This window comes from Apodemus sylvaticus, chromosome 6, assembly GCF_947179515.1.
Source record: "Apodemus sylvaticus chromosome 6, mApoSyl1.1, whole genome shotgun sequence".
NCBI classification, from domain to species: domain Eukaryota; kingdom Metazoa; phylum Chordata; class Mammalia; order Rodentia; family Muridae; genus Apodemus; species Apodemus sylvaticus.
The window spans coordinates 21,574,122-21,586,287 of record NC_067477.1 but is presented as its reverse complement, the minus strand read 5'-3'; the positions used below and the strand labels follow the sequence as shown (position 1 = coordinate 21,586,287).

General features: G+C 49.1%; 1 protein-coding gene across 2 annotated transcripts in view; it reads right to left on the bottom strand.

Annotated features, from left to right (window-relative positions):
• The window catches only part of Ccdc88c (coiled-coil domain containing 88C), a 115,934-nt gene that overhangs the window by 56,483 nt on the left and 47,285 nt on the right, over positions 1-12,166 (bottom strand). For both annotated transcript variants that reach the window (XM_052185243.1, XM_052185242.1), the window contains exons 5-6: positions 2,544-2,602; positions 1,741-1,824 (exon numbers count right to left, since the gene is read on the bottom strand). In XM_052185243.1, coding sequence (XP_052041203.1) covers positions 1,741-1,824; positions 2,544-2,602 — 143 coding nt within the window. The remainder of the gene's footprint in view (positions 1-1,740; positions 1,825-2,543; positions 2,603-12,166) is intronic.

Genomic DNA, 12,166 nt, shown 5'->3' with positions numbered 1-12,166 from the left:
CCATGAATATAAGCCACCTCTCCTTCCCTCGGATGGCTGCATTAACTCATAACCTAGAGAAGGTAGGCCTCTTAGTGGGAGGATGAGGAATAGGCCTTACCTTATTCCTTAAAATAAAACCTAATGCAAACAGAACAAAATGTTAAGCCTCTTAGTTCAGAATAGTACACACATAGCAATCCTGGCTTTTTTCAGGGGACTTATTTACAGTCTAAGGTGATCAAGGGCCTGAGTCTCATTCCCACAGACCACAGAGGGCAGCTTGGCTTTGCCACTGTCCTGTGCAGAGAGCTGAGACCTGCTGGGATGTCGTCCTCTTGTGGCCGGAAGAGAAAGAGTGTAACACACAAGTCTCAAAGGGGACACCACGAAAAGAGACAGGACACTAGGGAAGCACTCAGATGGCCGAATTGGGATAAATCTTATCCCATGTCACCCTGAAGCTAAGTTCCGAGGGCCAGGTCCCAACCTGATCTACACTAGTGCTGGAGGGACCCTGAGTCTCAAGGCCATTGTGAATAGCTTCAGGGTCTCCAGGCCAGTGGCGCATGGTCACCTGCTAAGCTTCTAATCACAGGCTCATTCTCTATGTCCTTTGAGTCTAACAAGCAGCTCCACACAGATCCTGGGCATGTGGGCTTTGAAGAGATACCCAGTAAAGCTCTATGCCCGCTGCTGAGTTTGATAATCACACGGGCCTCCTCTTTGGTTCTATATTCCTTTTTATTTTTATTTAATATCCTGCTGTCTGCACAGGAAGGACAGCAAGTGTCAAAGAGCTGAAAAGTCTTAGTGACCCCAGACATACACATTTGCAAAACACAACACCCACAAGGAAATTAAAAGGCAGACTGCTTCCTAAGCCCGAAGCAGCACACAGCAATGGGTGAAACTATTCAATTCCAACTTTCTCTTATGTCAGCTTGGCCGGGCCTCCAAATGCAATGAGTGACACCCACAGCCTACTTCAAGTCCTGGCTTGAAACTCTTACAGCCACAGCCACGTCACCAGCACGGACCGTGAAAGCCCTGTCTGTGGTGCCTCTTGTAGTGGTACAGCAGTTCTCGCACGCTCCTACTGACATGGTCTAATTACAGTGAGTTCTGAGCCCTAGCACGGCACCCAGCACTAGGAGAAAGGTTCACCCTGGGTGGACATCTGCCCCACAAGGAAGCCATCTTTTCAGCTGATGCCATCTCAGTCCACCTTAGGCAGAGGGTCAGGAAGGCCTGGCTTGCCCTTCCCCAAGGCCGGGTGACAGTGTAGAGGCCTCCTGAGGAGTGCTCTCAGGACGGGCTGGTTTTGACATCTCTCTCGGTGGCAGCTTGTTTCCTCCTGTCTCACTGACAGCAGCGGAGACTCTCTATAAAGATCGACTGTTCAGAGCGGATGACATTTGCCAGAATACATTTCCAGGGCTTATAAATCAAACTCCGAACCTAAACCATTTGACAGCTCTTAAAAATAGTCTGAGTCCATATAAGGCAAGAAGAAGCAGGCAGAAGATGACTTGATTGAAGTGTGTGTGATGTGTGTGTTTTTCAAACCTCTATTTTATTTTAGTTTGCTGGTGGCTAGCTACCTTTCCAAACAGAACCAATGTGTTTGTGGTGTAATGAAACCTAAAATTAACAAAGTCATTCACAGTGATGTCGCCCTCAAACTTTCCCACCATGGAGACACTGCTTCTTGCTACAGCTCTAGCATCCACGGCCAACCGCACCCGACCGCATACCCACCTCCTGGATATGAGCCACGATGCCAGCCTGGGTCTCGATGTCCAGCTGTTTGATTCTCTCAATGAATTCCTCTTTTCTCTCACACTGTAGGGGTTATATGAATCAACGGAAGCATTTAACCAGGTGCAGGAAAGCGGGATAACAACCACACCCACAGCAGCCTAGGGGTCCCAGTACTGTCCTCAGACTAAGACTCCGTACAAAGTTCTTCTGGCTACCTACAGGAGACAGGCTTCAGAAGGCCAGGTTTGATCCCACACAAGCATTTCTTCACAAGCAAAGGGAATGCACGTGACTCAGGGCGAGGGCAGGCACACTCCAGAGGGCATCTGTTTCTGCTTGGTGGCACTGGGGATAGAACCCAGTGTTTTATACATACTAGCCAAGCATTCTGTTACTGAGCTTGGCAATGGACAAGGTCTCTGTAGTCTAGGTTACCCTAAAATTCGTAATATTTCTACCTTAACCCCCAGGTGCTAGGATTACAGGTGTGTGTCACTACACCCAACTGTATGCTGACAGTCTTACATTTTCTGCTCTCTAAGAGCAGTTCTGAGAACCGTCACAGTTCCTCCTTGCTGGAAAGCACAGTGACAATTGCAAAAAAGGGAAGGGGACAGTAGCTCAATAAAAATTATTCACAACAACAGGTGCCTGGAATCTGGCCTACAGGCTACAGGGAGCACACAGTATGGTATCCCGGCTCAAAGAACCACAAACAGCTGTCACACTGTTCTAGTAACTCCTGTAATGACGATGGACTGGCCCGTCCAGATCCCTCCCTAACCACTGCACAGCCCTACCTGAACAGCACAGCCCAGCACCAGCAGCAACACCTTCTTAATCTCCTCCATGCTCTTCCCTGGGTCAAAACAGCAACAGATTTAATTAAAGACAACAGCTTTAATTAAACAGTTCCAAGAGATGTATATTTTGCTTTAAGGAGGGAAAAAAAAATCAGGTAAAGACCAAAACAAAACAACCCAACGACGACGACAACAACAACAACAACTCAGTAGCTACTTACACGTGCACACTATGTAGAAGTTTGTTGATTTTTTACCTCACGAGAATGTTGTGCGGAGCCACTTGAGCCCTTTACCACTCACATGCTTCCTAAATCTCGGTCTGATGACTGACAGGCCTCTCTGTCAGCAGAAACTTTGAGCATGAGCTGTAGACAGTTGTCTGCTCGCAGACTTGGTTTGCGAGTTGTTCGCGAGCGGACAACTGTCTACAGCTCTGCCTGCCGTCACAGGAATGCTCAGGAAGAGTGGCAGGACAGTGTGAGAGCCACATGCGTGCAGATGCACGCTGCCAACACGCGTGTGTCCCCTGCTCTTCGGCCTGAGAGGTTCCGTGTCTGACTGGAATGTTCCAATATGAACCACAGAAAACATCCCTGGCACCTTTTGCTTTCTGAGACAAAGGCTTGTGAAGCAACCCTGGCTGGCCTGGTCCTTGTGATCCCCCTTTTCATCATCCCAAGTTGTGGCATTGCAGTCATGCACCTAGGTGTACATTTTTCTTTATGGCTACCAAAACACTTTGCACAAAAACTCAAACGGGGGCTGGAGAGATGGCTCAGTGGTTAAGAGCACTGACTGCTCTTCCAGAGGTCCTGAGTTCAAGTCCCAGCAACCACATGGTAGCTCACAACCATCTGCAATGGATCTGATGCCCTCTTCTGGGGTGTCTGAAGGCAGCTACAGTGTACTCATATACATAAAATAAATAAATTTTCAAAAGCTTAAACAACTACCAACTGCTTTCCAGGGGCATGTTTTCAATATTTTAATACAAGATGCTGCAAAGAGCATCTTAGTGGTCAATTCTCTATGAATAACAGCCTTATACACTTTCTTGGGGCAAATGTTATTACATTTGTCACGTGGCCACACTGTCCTGAAGACAGGCTTTTCCATTCTGCTCTGTGAATCGTGCAACAGTTCCCACATTCCAACCCTTGATCAATATATCTGGTCACTACCTTAATTTTGCCACTAAGATGAGCCCCAAAACAAACTTCATTCAAAGTTGTCTTTGTGCTTGAGGCTGAGTGTCTGTCTCAATCACCTAACCAGTACCAGAGGACCTGGGCTCTCGACTTGGTGGCTCCACAATGGGGTGACTGGGGAAAGCCATACTCTGTCTCCAGCATCAGTTCCTACTTCTGTAAAATGGGGGCGGCTGGCCTGGGTCATGAACAGGGTTCCCATTGAGGTTTGTTAAAAAACAAACAAACAACTACTGCTTCTGCACTTTCTAACACATCCTGTCATACAACAGGGAAAGAGGTGTACACCAAAACATAACAACATATTCTTGATAGACTTCTGACTCTCCTCCATACTGATCCAAAATGGCTCCCAGTATCAACTGGAGACACTTGTGGTATTAACTTTCACTGTCAACTTGACTGGATTTGGAAGCTCTTAGGACAGCTCTGTAGGTGTCTTTGAGGGCAATTCCAGAAAGGCCTAACTGTGGAGGGCAGAGCAATGCTTACAAGGGTGTATCATGCTGTGGATTGGGGTCCCGGACTGAAGGTAAGGAGAAAGGGAAGGACTGTCACTCAGTGCTAGCATCGCCCCCTCTGTCCTGACAGAAGCAGGACTTGTGGTCATGTAAGGAGCCCTACACTCCCCACGAACTCCACATCTTTCTCCACCATGACGGACCATTAGCTCATAAGCCACATCCATCCATTTTCCCTTAAGCTGCTTCTGTCCAGTATTTTATAACAGAAAGTAATACACTGCATGAATAAAAGACCCACATCACACCCAAGAACTGGAATAGGGCGAAGAGGTGTGGACAGTAACCTGTGAGAGAGAGCCTGCTAAATCCTGGCCAAGACTTTGCTGAACTTGACTCCTTGGCGATAGCGTGGCTGTCAAGCTGCAGAAGAGGGAGCCAGCTGGAGTTCAGTCCCCTAGACCCACAGAACCTCCCAGGCTAGCGGTGGGGCCCGGGGCCATTTCCTTGTCCTCAGTGACACACCAGAAGATGAAGCCCCAGGGTGTGGATCCAAACACTACAGCCTTTTCTACCAGGCCAGAAGCTCTGATCTACGCAGGACCACGCTCCCTTCTTATCAAGAAGATCAAGCCTTCCGGGTTGGTTTTAATCAGAAGGAAACTCCCACATTAAGCGCTAACCGCCTCAAGTCAGTCATGCCCGTGGAACTCTCTGGGGCGATGCCAGTCAGCATCTACCTCTGTTCCCTCTTGAGTGTCACAGATCACCAGCACGCGGCTGGTCCTCATGCATCCTTGGGTGGACACACAATACTGGCTCTTAGCCCTACAGTGAGATATACACAGCCCCATGCTTGCCTGCTCTTCTCACAGGATCTGAGACAAGGGAAGAAAATGCTTCTAGGGTCTGAGCTCATGAAGAAAAACATTACTCTTCAGTCAAGGGCAAAGGATCTAATTATAGCATCTTTCAGAATAACTGAGACAATTCCAGTAATCCATTAGGAGACTAAAATAATAAGGAGAGATGGGCTTGGGGGACAGTCCCCCTCAGATGGGGGCTTGGGGGAGGGGGGTAAGCACTGTGCCCTACCACACGGAGGGAGGGCAGTTACAGCTCACAGTATGATACCGTTCATGCCAAAGAGCTTGTACTGAGGGCTTGTGTGTTCTCACTAGGCATCAGTGCTGGAGAACCTGAAGGTTGGTCAGTACACACGTCACAGTGCATTCAGTGTGCAACTGTCTGCCAATTAAAAACGTAAAGTGTCACTGAGTGCTGGGCAGGCTCGATGCTAGCTAGCAGTAAGAAGGCAAACAAGTACTTGGACAGCAAGGGCTTTAGAACCTGCACAGATGTGAGGGCTCAAAACTGCACGGAAGGGGCTGGAGCGACGGCTCAGCAGCCAAGAGCACTGCTGCGCTTCCACGGGACCCAGGCTTGCTTCCCAGCCCTCATCGGCAACTGTGTGCAGCTCCAGTTCCAGGGGACTCAACACCTCTGGCATCCACAGACACTAAGCACATAGGCGATGCACAGACATATATATGTAGGCAATCCATCCACATACATAAAAAATAATTAAAACTAAACAACAAAACCCAGTGAGGTCAAGGTAAGAACAGGGGCACCCCGCCAGCACCATCTGAGTCATTTATGCACCCAAGAAGTCATTGGAAGTAAGAGAGGGCTAAACAAGAGCTGAATGCAGTGGCACATAGCTATATCAGCACCAGGGAGACTGAGGCAGGAGGATCATGAGTTCAAGTCCAGCTTGGGATACACAAAAAGATCTGTTTCAAAACAAGACAAAACACTGCCACCTGTCTGACGACCTAATTTTGACCCCTGGGACCCACGCACTTTGAAGGACTGACTCCTTACCTCACGCCTCCACACTCATGTAGTGACCCGTTCATCACGTGCATGCACACACAGACACAACAAATTAATAAAAGTGTAACATAGAAATTTAGGACAAAAAGACCTCAATCTGTGAGAAATTCTTGCCAGCGATGGTGATATGGTGATTTTTATCAGACACACCTCTGTGAATTGCCTTACAGTTAAACCAACATTATTTATCTACAAATTCTAATTTGTAAGACACATAGCATATGCTTCCCAGTCTATTTAATTGCCTTCAGTACTCTCACATTTTGATATTAAAATATTACTTAACTTTTAATATTAAAATTATATTTCTTTCATTATACCTTATAGGATTGAATAATCTGGCCATAATAAAAATGATGAATGCATTCAAATGGCAAAAAAAAAAAAAAAAAAAAAAAAAAAAATAGGACAAAACTATGAAATGTTATCTCTGTAAAGCACTGTTCGAAAAATATTCTTCTTCTTTTTTTTTTTTTTTTGGTTTTTTGGATTTGGTTTTTTGAGACAGGTTTTCTCTGTGTGGCCCTGGCTGTCCTGGAACTCAGAAATCCGCCTGCCTCTGCCTCCCAGAGTGCTGGGATTACAGCCACCACCGCCCAACTATTCTTCTTTTTATAATTAGCAAAGGCTAAAAAATAGAGAATCAAACTTAGAAAAAGAATTTCATAAAAGAAACAATGTAAATAAACCCCTTAGAGTCAAGCAGGCCTGCCTCTGGGCAGGCTCCACCTCAAGGGAGCCCAGAGGGAGAGACCCAAGTCCACACCACCCTGTTTTTTGTGGAAAGGGGACGCCTATTTCTCCCAAGATTTCACTACTAAAGAAAGAAGCTGTTTTCCTAAGTCCCCCAGGATATAGGTTTGACTAGTTTCAGGGAACACCACAGGGGTCTCCCGGGTCTCTGCAGCAGGCAGCAGGTGGCAGGTATGCAAAGCTGGGTCACTCAGTCAGGACCAGAGTACAACCAAGTCCCTGTCAAGCACCTACTACACCCCGGAAGTATGAAGGTGAACAAGCACTCTAAATGCAGACAGATGTGGGGCATAAGTGAACATGCCCAACACTTAAAAAAGCTGACAGACTGGAGAGGTGGCTCAGTGGTTATGAGCACTGGCTGCTCTTCCATAGGACCCAGGTTTGGTCCCCAGCACCCACATGGCAGCTCACTACTGTCTGTAACTCCAGTCCCAGGGGATCTGACACGCTTCTGGCCTACAGTGCACTGCACACATGTGGTACACAGACATACACACAGGCAAAACATCTTACATACACACACACACACACACACACACTCTACCTAGAAAAAGGACCGAGTTTGCAGTGCCAAGCAAGGCTTCCTGGCACAGCAAACAGCATGTGCAAAGCACAGGGTAAGAAAGCATTTCTCATATGCTTTGTGGTTAAGCTTCCCGGAGCTGGTTTTCAGAGAGAGGGTGCTGGGGACGAAACAATGATATTTTCTAGGCCAGATGCCTCACAAGCAACTCCAGGTAGTGAAGGCAAAACACTCACTTTGTCTTGGAGCCCCAGACAGCCCGAGTCAGTGGTGGAGTCTAAGGAAGCCCTACTAGCCTGTTTTCAGCCCGCCTGCGGCCTGACAGAGTCACCCAGTTCTTTGCGGTCATGGAAAGCAGCAGGTGAGCGGGCCAAGGAACACACAAAACTGAAAGCTGCATACAGCACCCAGCTCCGGGGCGGGAGACAGCGTCCATTCCACACAGGGCGGGGTGTGGGATGGAAAGGGGTGGGCAGTTATATCGTGGAGCTAGGCTAGGTCTCATGAAAAACTCTGGACTGTCCCCAAAGCCCATGCAGACAGTAAGGAATCACACCTCAGAGTCCTGAGCAGAGTCTACAGACTGGTACTGGTACCAGCGCACACCAGCACACCACACAGAACTGGCCTTGTACAATGCTCGGACTCCTTGGGTGTCCTCGGGCTCCCTCCCTGGTTCCCTCTGGCTGAAGCCACTGAAATGCTTAGAGCTGACCCCTCGTGTGCTACGGAGCAGGGAGACACCCTTTCCTAAAGGAGCCCCTCCTGCCCTGGCTGTACCCTCAGCCTAGAGGAAGGCAGGAAGGCAGCAGTGGGGGTCTGGAGACAGGGTCAGAGAACAGCGGGGCAGCACAACCCTGTCTTGCTAACTCAGCAGGCTGAGGACCTGCAATTCCCAGGCTTGCGGGATGGGGAGGTTTGGGTGGGCACTGTCAGCCTGACAGTGTCACAGCACACAGAGCGAGTACTGGCCTGAGCCTGCAGAGATATGCTGCCTCTGTACCAAAGGGCACTGCCTCTGTACTTCAGAATCAAGTGCTATGGCTACCATGTGTGTAACCCCAAAACAGTCCTGAAAGAAGAACGTCATCATCTCCATCTTACAAAGGAGGAGGAGGGAGAAGAGGAGGGGGAGGAGGGGGGGGAGGGAGCTGAGTCAGAGAGCTATCTGTTCCTGAGCAGCAGGCTTCTTCCAGCTACCCCCTCTCTGGCACCCCAGCACTCACTGTGCAAGTGCTCCTCTATGTTTGCTGACTGACTGACGCTAACTGCTGTAGGAGATCTCTAAGATAGCAGTTTTGGTTTCCACAGACAGATGTCTTTCTTAGTATTCCACATTCCGCTCTCCTCTGGGTTTACATGCTAGGGTGGCCCGCTAACACGGCTTTCCCTGGTTTTGTATTTAAAAGCCAGTCATTTCATAAGCAGGGTTACAGGATCGTCCCATTTGTAAAAACAGCAGATTGAACACGCTATCAATACTCCCCCATGTACATCTAGAGGCTCACCAAGAGGCCTAGCCCTGTGGCTTTCCCGGAAGCTCTGTCTAAGCCAAAGGCAGCGGTTTATTATTATTTATATTATTTAGATAGATTGCCTTCCATGGCACTACCATGGAATCATGCACAAAATTACTCATGCGTGGGAGCACGGGACAACCTCCACCATCCATGCCCCACTCAAGCGGTAGGAAGCAGCCTCACATTCTGGGGCGGGGGTCTGTCAGCTTTCTCACCCTCAGAATGTGATCACACATGACACCCACCAGGCACACAAGTGACCAATCAATCCCCTACTGTTTATTTAGTCTTTCAACAAACATCTTCAACTATACACTTTGGCAGGGACACAGCCACACTTCTGTATGAAATGTACAGGGATACCCCTAGTGCACCTGACCAGCTGCCCCGTCCATCCTAGTGTCTCTCTGTCTTTCATATCAAGTCTGTCCTATGCCTCTATGTGCCCTGGCACCACCACAAAGGACAGAAGACGGCTGTCCCCAATTTGAAACCACAAGCCAGCCGGGCGGTGGTGGCTCATGCCTGTAATCCCAGCACCCTGGGAGGTAGAGGCAGGCGGATCTCTGAGTTCAAGGCCAGCCTGGTCTACAGAGTGAGTTCCAGGACAGCCAGGGCTACACAGAGAAACCCTGTCTTGAAAAAAAAAAACAAATCCAAAAAAAAGAAAAGAAGGAAAAAAAAAAAAAAAAACCCCACAAGCCCTCAGGATACCCGCACTACCCTAACCTGTCTCTACCAGCCTGTGCTGCAAACTTGACAAAATTCACCAAGCAAACAAGAGAGAGGAACACAGTTTGCCCAGGAGAGGTGAGGGCCATGCAGCAGGACCTCCCAGCACCAGGTGGGGAAGCCCAGTCCTAGACACCAATGGGGAAGACAAAGACCTTTGACAAATAACATCTCCTCCTTCCTTCTCTTCCTCCGACTCGGTGGGTCGCAGGCGCAGAGGGCAGAACTGCTAGCGGCCATGGTGCTGGTAGCTGCCGCTCTCTCCAGCCACTCCAGGAAGTTTACTAAACAAAGCCTGGTTTCCAAGCAGGCCCTGCTGGCCCTCCGCAGGGCTGGCCCCAGACTGCTGCACTGGCCCGAGAGCGTGCTAGGAACCAGGCTCCGTCTGTTCCTAGGAGGCATGGCATGTCCTTCTGGTGTCCAGGCCACCAAATCAGCACTGCAGTCTAGCAAAAGGAACACATTTGTGAACTAGCAAGCAGCAGGGAAGCTAATGTGTCCCTCAGACTCAGAACATCAAGGTGCTTTTCTGAGGTACTGTTCTCAAGAATCAGACAGGAGATAGCAGAATGATCAAAATCCTGGTAAGAGTGGGGATTTTACAAACTGACTGTATTAGCTATTTTTCTCAGTGCTGTGACAAAGTATCTGGAGAAAGCAACTTGACAAAGGATGTATGCAGGCTCCTGGTTTGAAGGGATATGGCTTGTCATGGTAGGAAGGTGTGGTAACGTGCAGGCCTATGGTTTGAAGGACTATGCCTCCCTCGTCATGGTAGGAAGGTGTGGAAACAGTGAGGTGGCCACTCGTGCTGTATCTGCAGTCGGGAAGCAAAGAGAGAAATGGTAGTACTGGCTGGCTTCTTCCTTTTCCTCTTTGTATTCAGTCCCAAACTCGATCTGAAACGTCCTCAGAGACACACGTGGGTCCCAATCAAATCAAGTTAGCAGATATCAACCATCAGCGCTTACATCCTCTCTCTCCTCATTCAAAGAACTAAACGTTTTTCCAATTTATAGTCAGCAAGATGCTGGTTGGTCAAAGTGCCTGCTGTCACCAAGTCTAACAACTTGAGACTGACCCCTCCCCCAACATAATGGAAAAGAGAACCACCGGCTAAGAGCTGCCATCACTTACACACACACACACACACACACACACACACACACACACACACACACACAATAAATAAATGAATAAACAAACAAACAAACAAACAAACAAACAAACAAACAAAGGAACAGGATTAGAACAAATACAGGCCTGGATAATGAGATAAGGACGTGGGCAGGTTGGAAAATGGGCACAAGAACGGCTCTGCAGGCTCAAGGAGACTCCCGCCCACCCCGCCCCACCCATCCTGCTGTAGGACTGCAGGCAGGCAGGCAGTTCTGAGGGGAGCAACCTAGATATCGACAAGGTCGAGGGTGACGGGCAGAACCTGGCCCTGCACGGTTGCAGGAGGTGGCCCGTAGAACGAGCACTCCCACCTTGGTACCCCAGTCCGCTGTGCAGGGCTGCTCCATGCGGGCTGTGTGAGGGAGGCGTCCCTCCCACTGGGGCTGGGTCCTGCACATCTCCACCCCTGAGCTCCTCCCACCTCCCACACCCCTCTTTACCTCCACGGTCTGAATGGAGAATGTCCCCCAAAGGCCCATGGGTTGAAGGCCTGGTTCCAAAGTAGACAATTAAGAGATTTAACAGGTGGGACCTAATGGGAGGTCTAGATTTTGTTCACTGAGGCATACCATCACCTCTGCTCTGTGGTCCTAACATGGGCAGTTTTGCTCTAACATATGCTTCAAGGTCCCAAAGCAACTGAATTTCGAGTGGTAGCATCCCAACAACATGATCTAAATTAGGCCATTCCCCTGTGAGAAGTGATCATCTCAAGTATTAATTCTGTGACAGAAAGCACGCATGACTTGCCTTCTCTGCTAAGAGTTCATGAAATCCCTGCCCAAATACTACCACTCTCCTCTTGCCTGGGTAAAATGAACTATGCCCTCTGCACAGGGACGCATGAGGGGATGACCTCCATTATGGATTCTCCTCTATAACCTCCCCGCCCTAATATACACTGGGGACTTCTCTAGGGCTCCAGGCTCACTGGATCCAAATAGTGACCATCTGAACAGCAACTGCTGGGGAACAGGTTTGGGCTGAGCTCCTTCTGCAAGGCTCCAGCCAAGGGGCAGCCTGCCAGGATGAAAAAAGATGCAAGGGCATTGGGGTCTCCTTGGGAGGGGTCAGAAGCCAGGCCTGTGGCTCCATCAACCAGAACAGCACACAGGCCAGGGTCCTGCTTGTGGCCAAGGAGGACAGCTATGTACAGACTGCTCTGAGCCCTCCAAATGCTACATCTGCTCCTGGAGACCTACGGTCAAGTGCCAATAAGGAACACTTGGGGCCAATGGCCAGGCCCACTAACAGCTAGCCCCAAGAATTCCAGCTACATTCACAGACAGGCCCTTGCCTGTCTTAGCACCTCACCTACTCTGAGGTTCCAAAGGAAGAA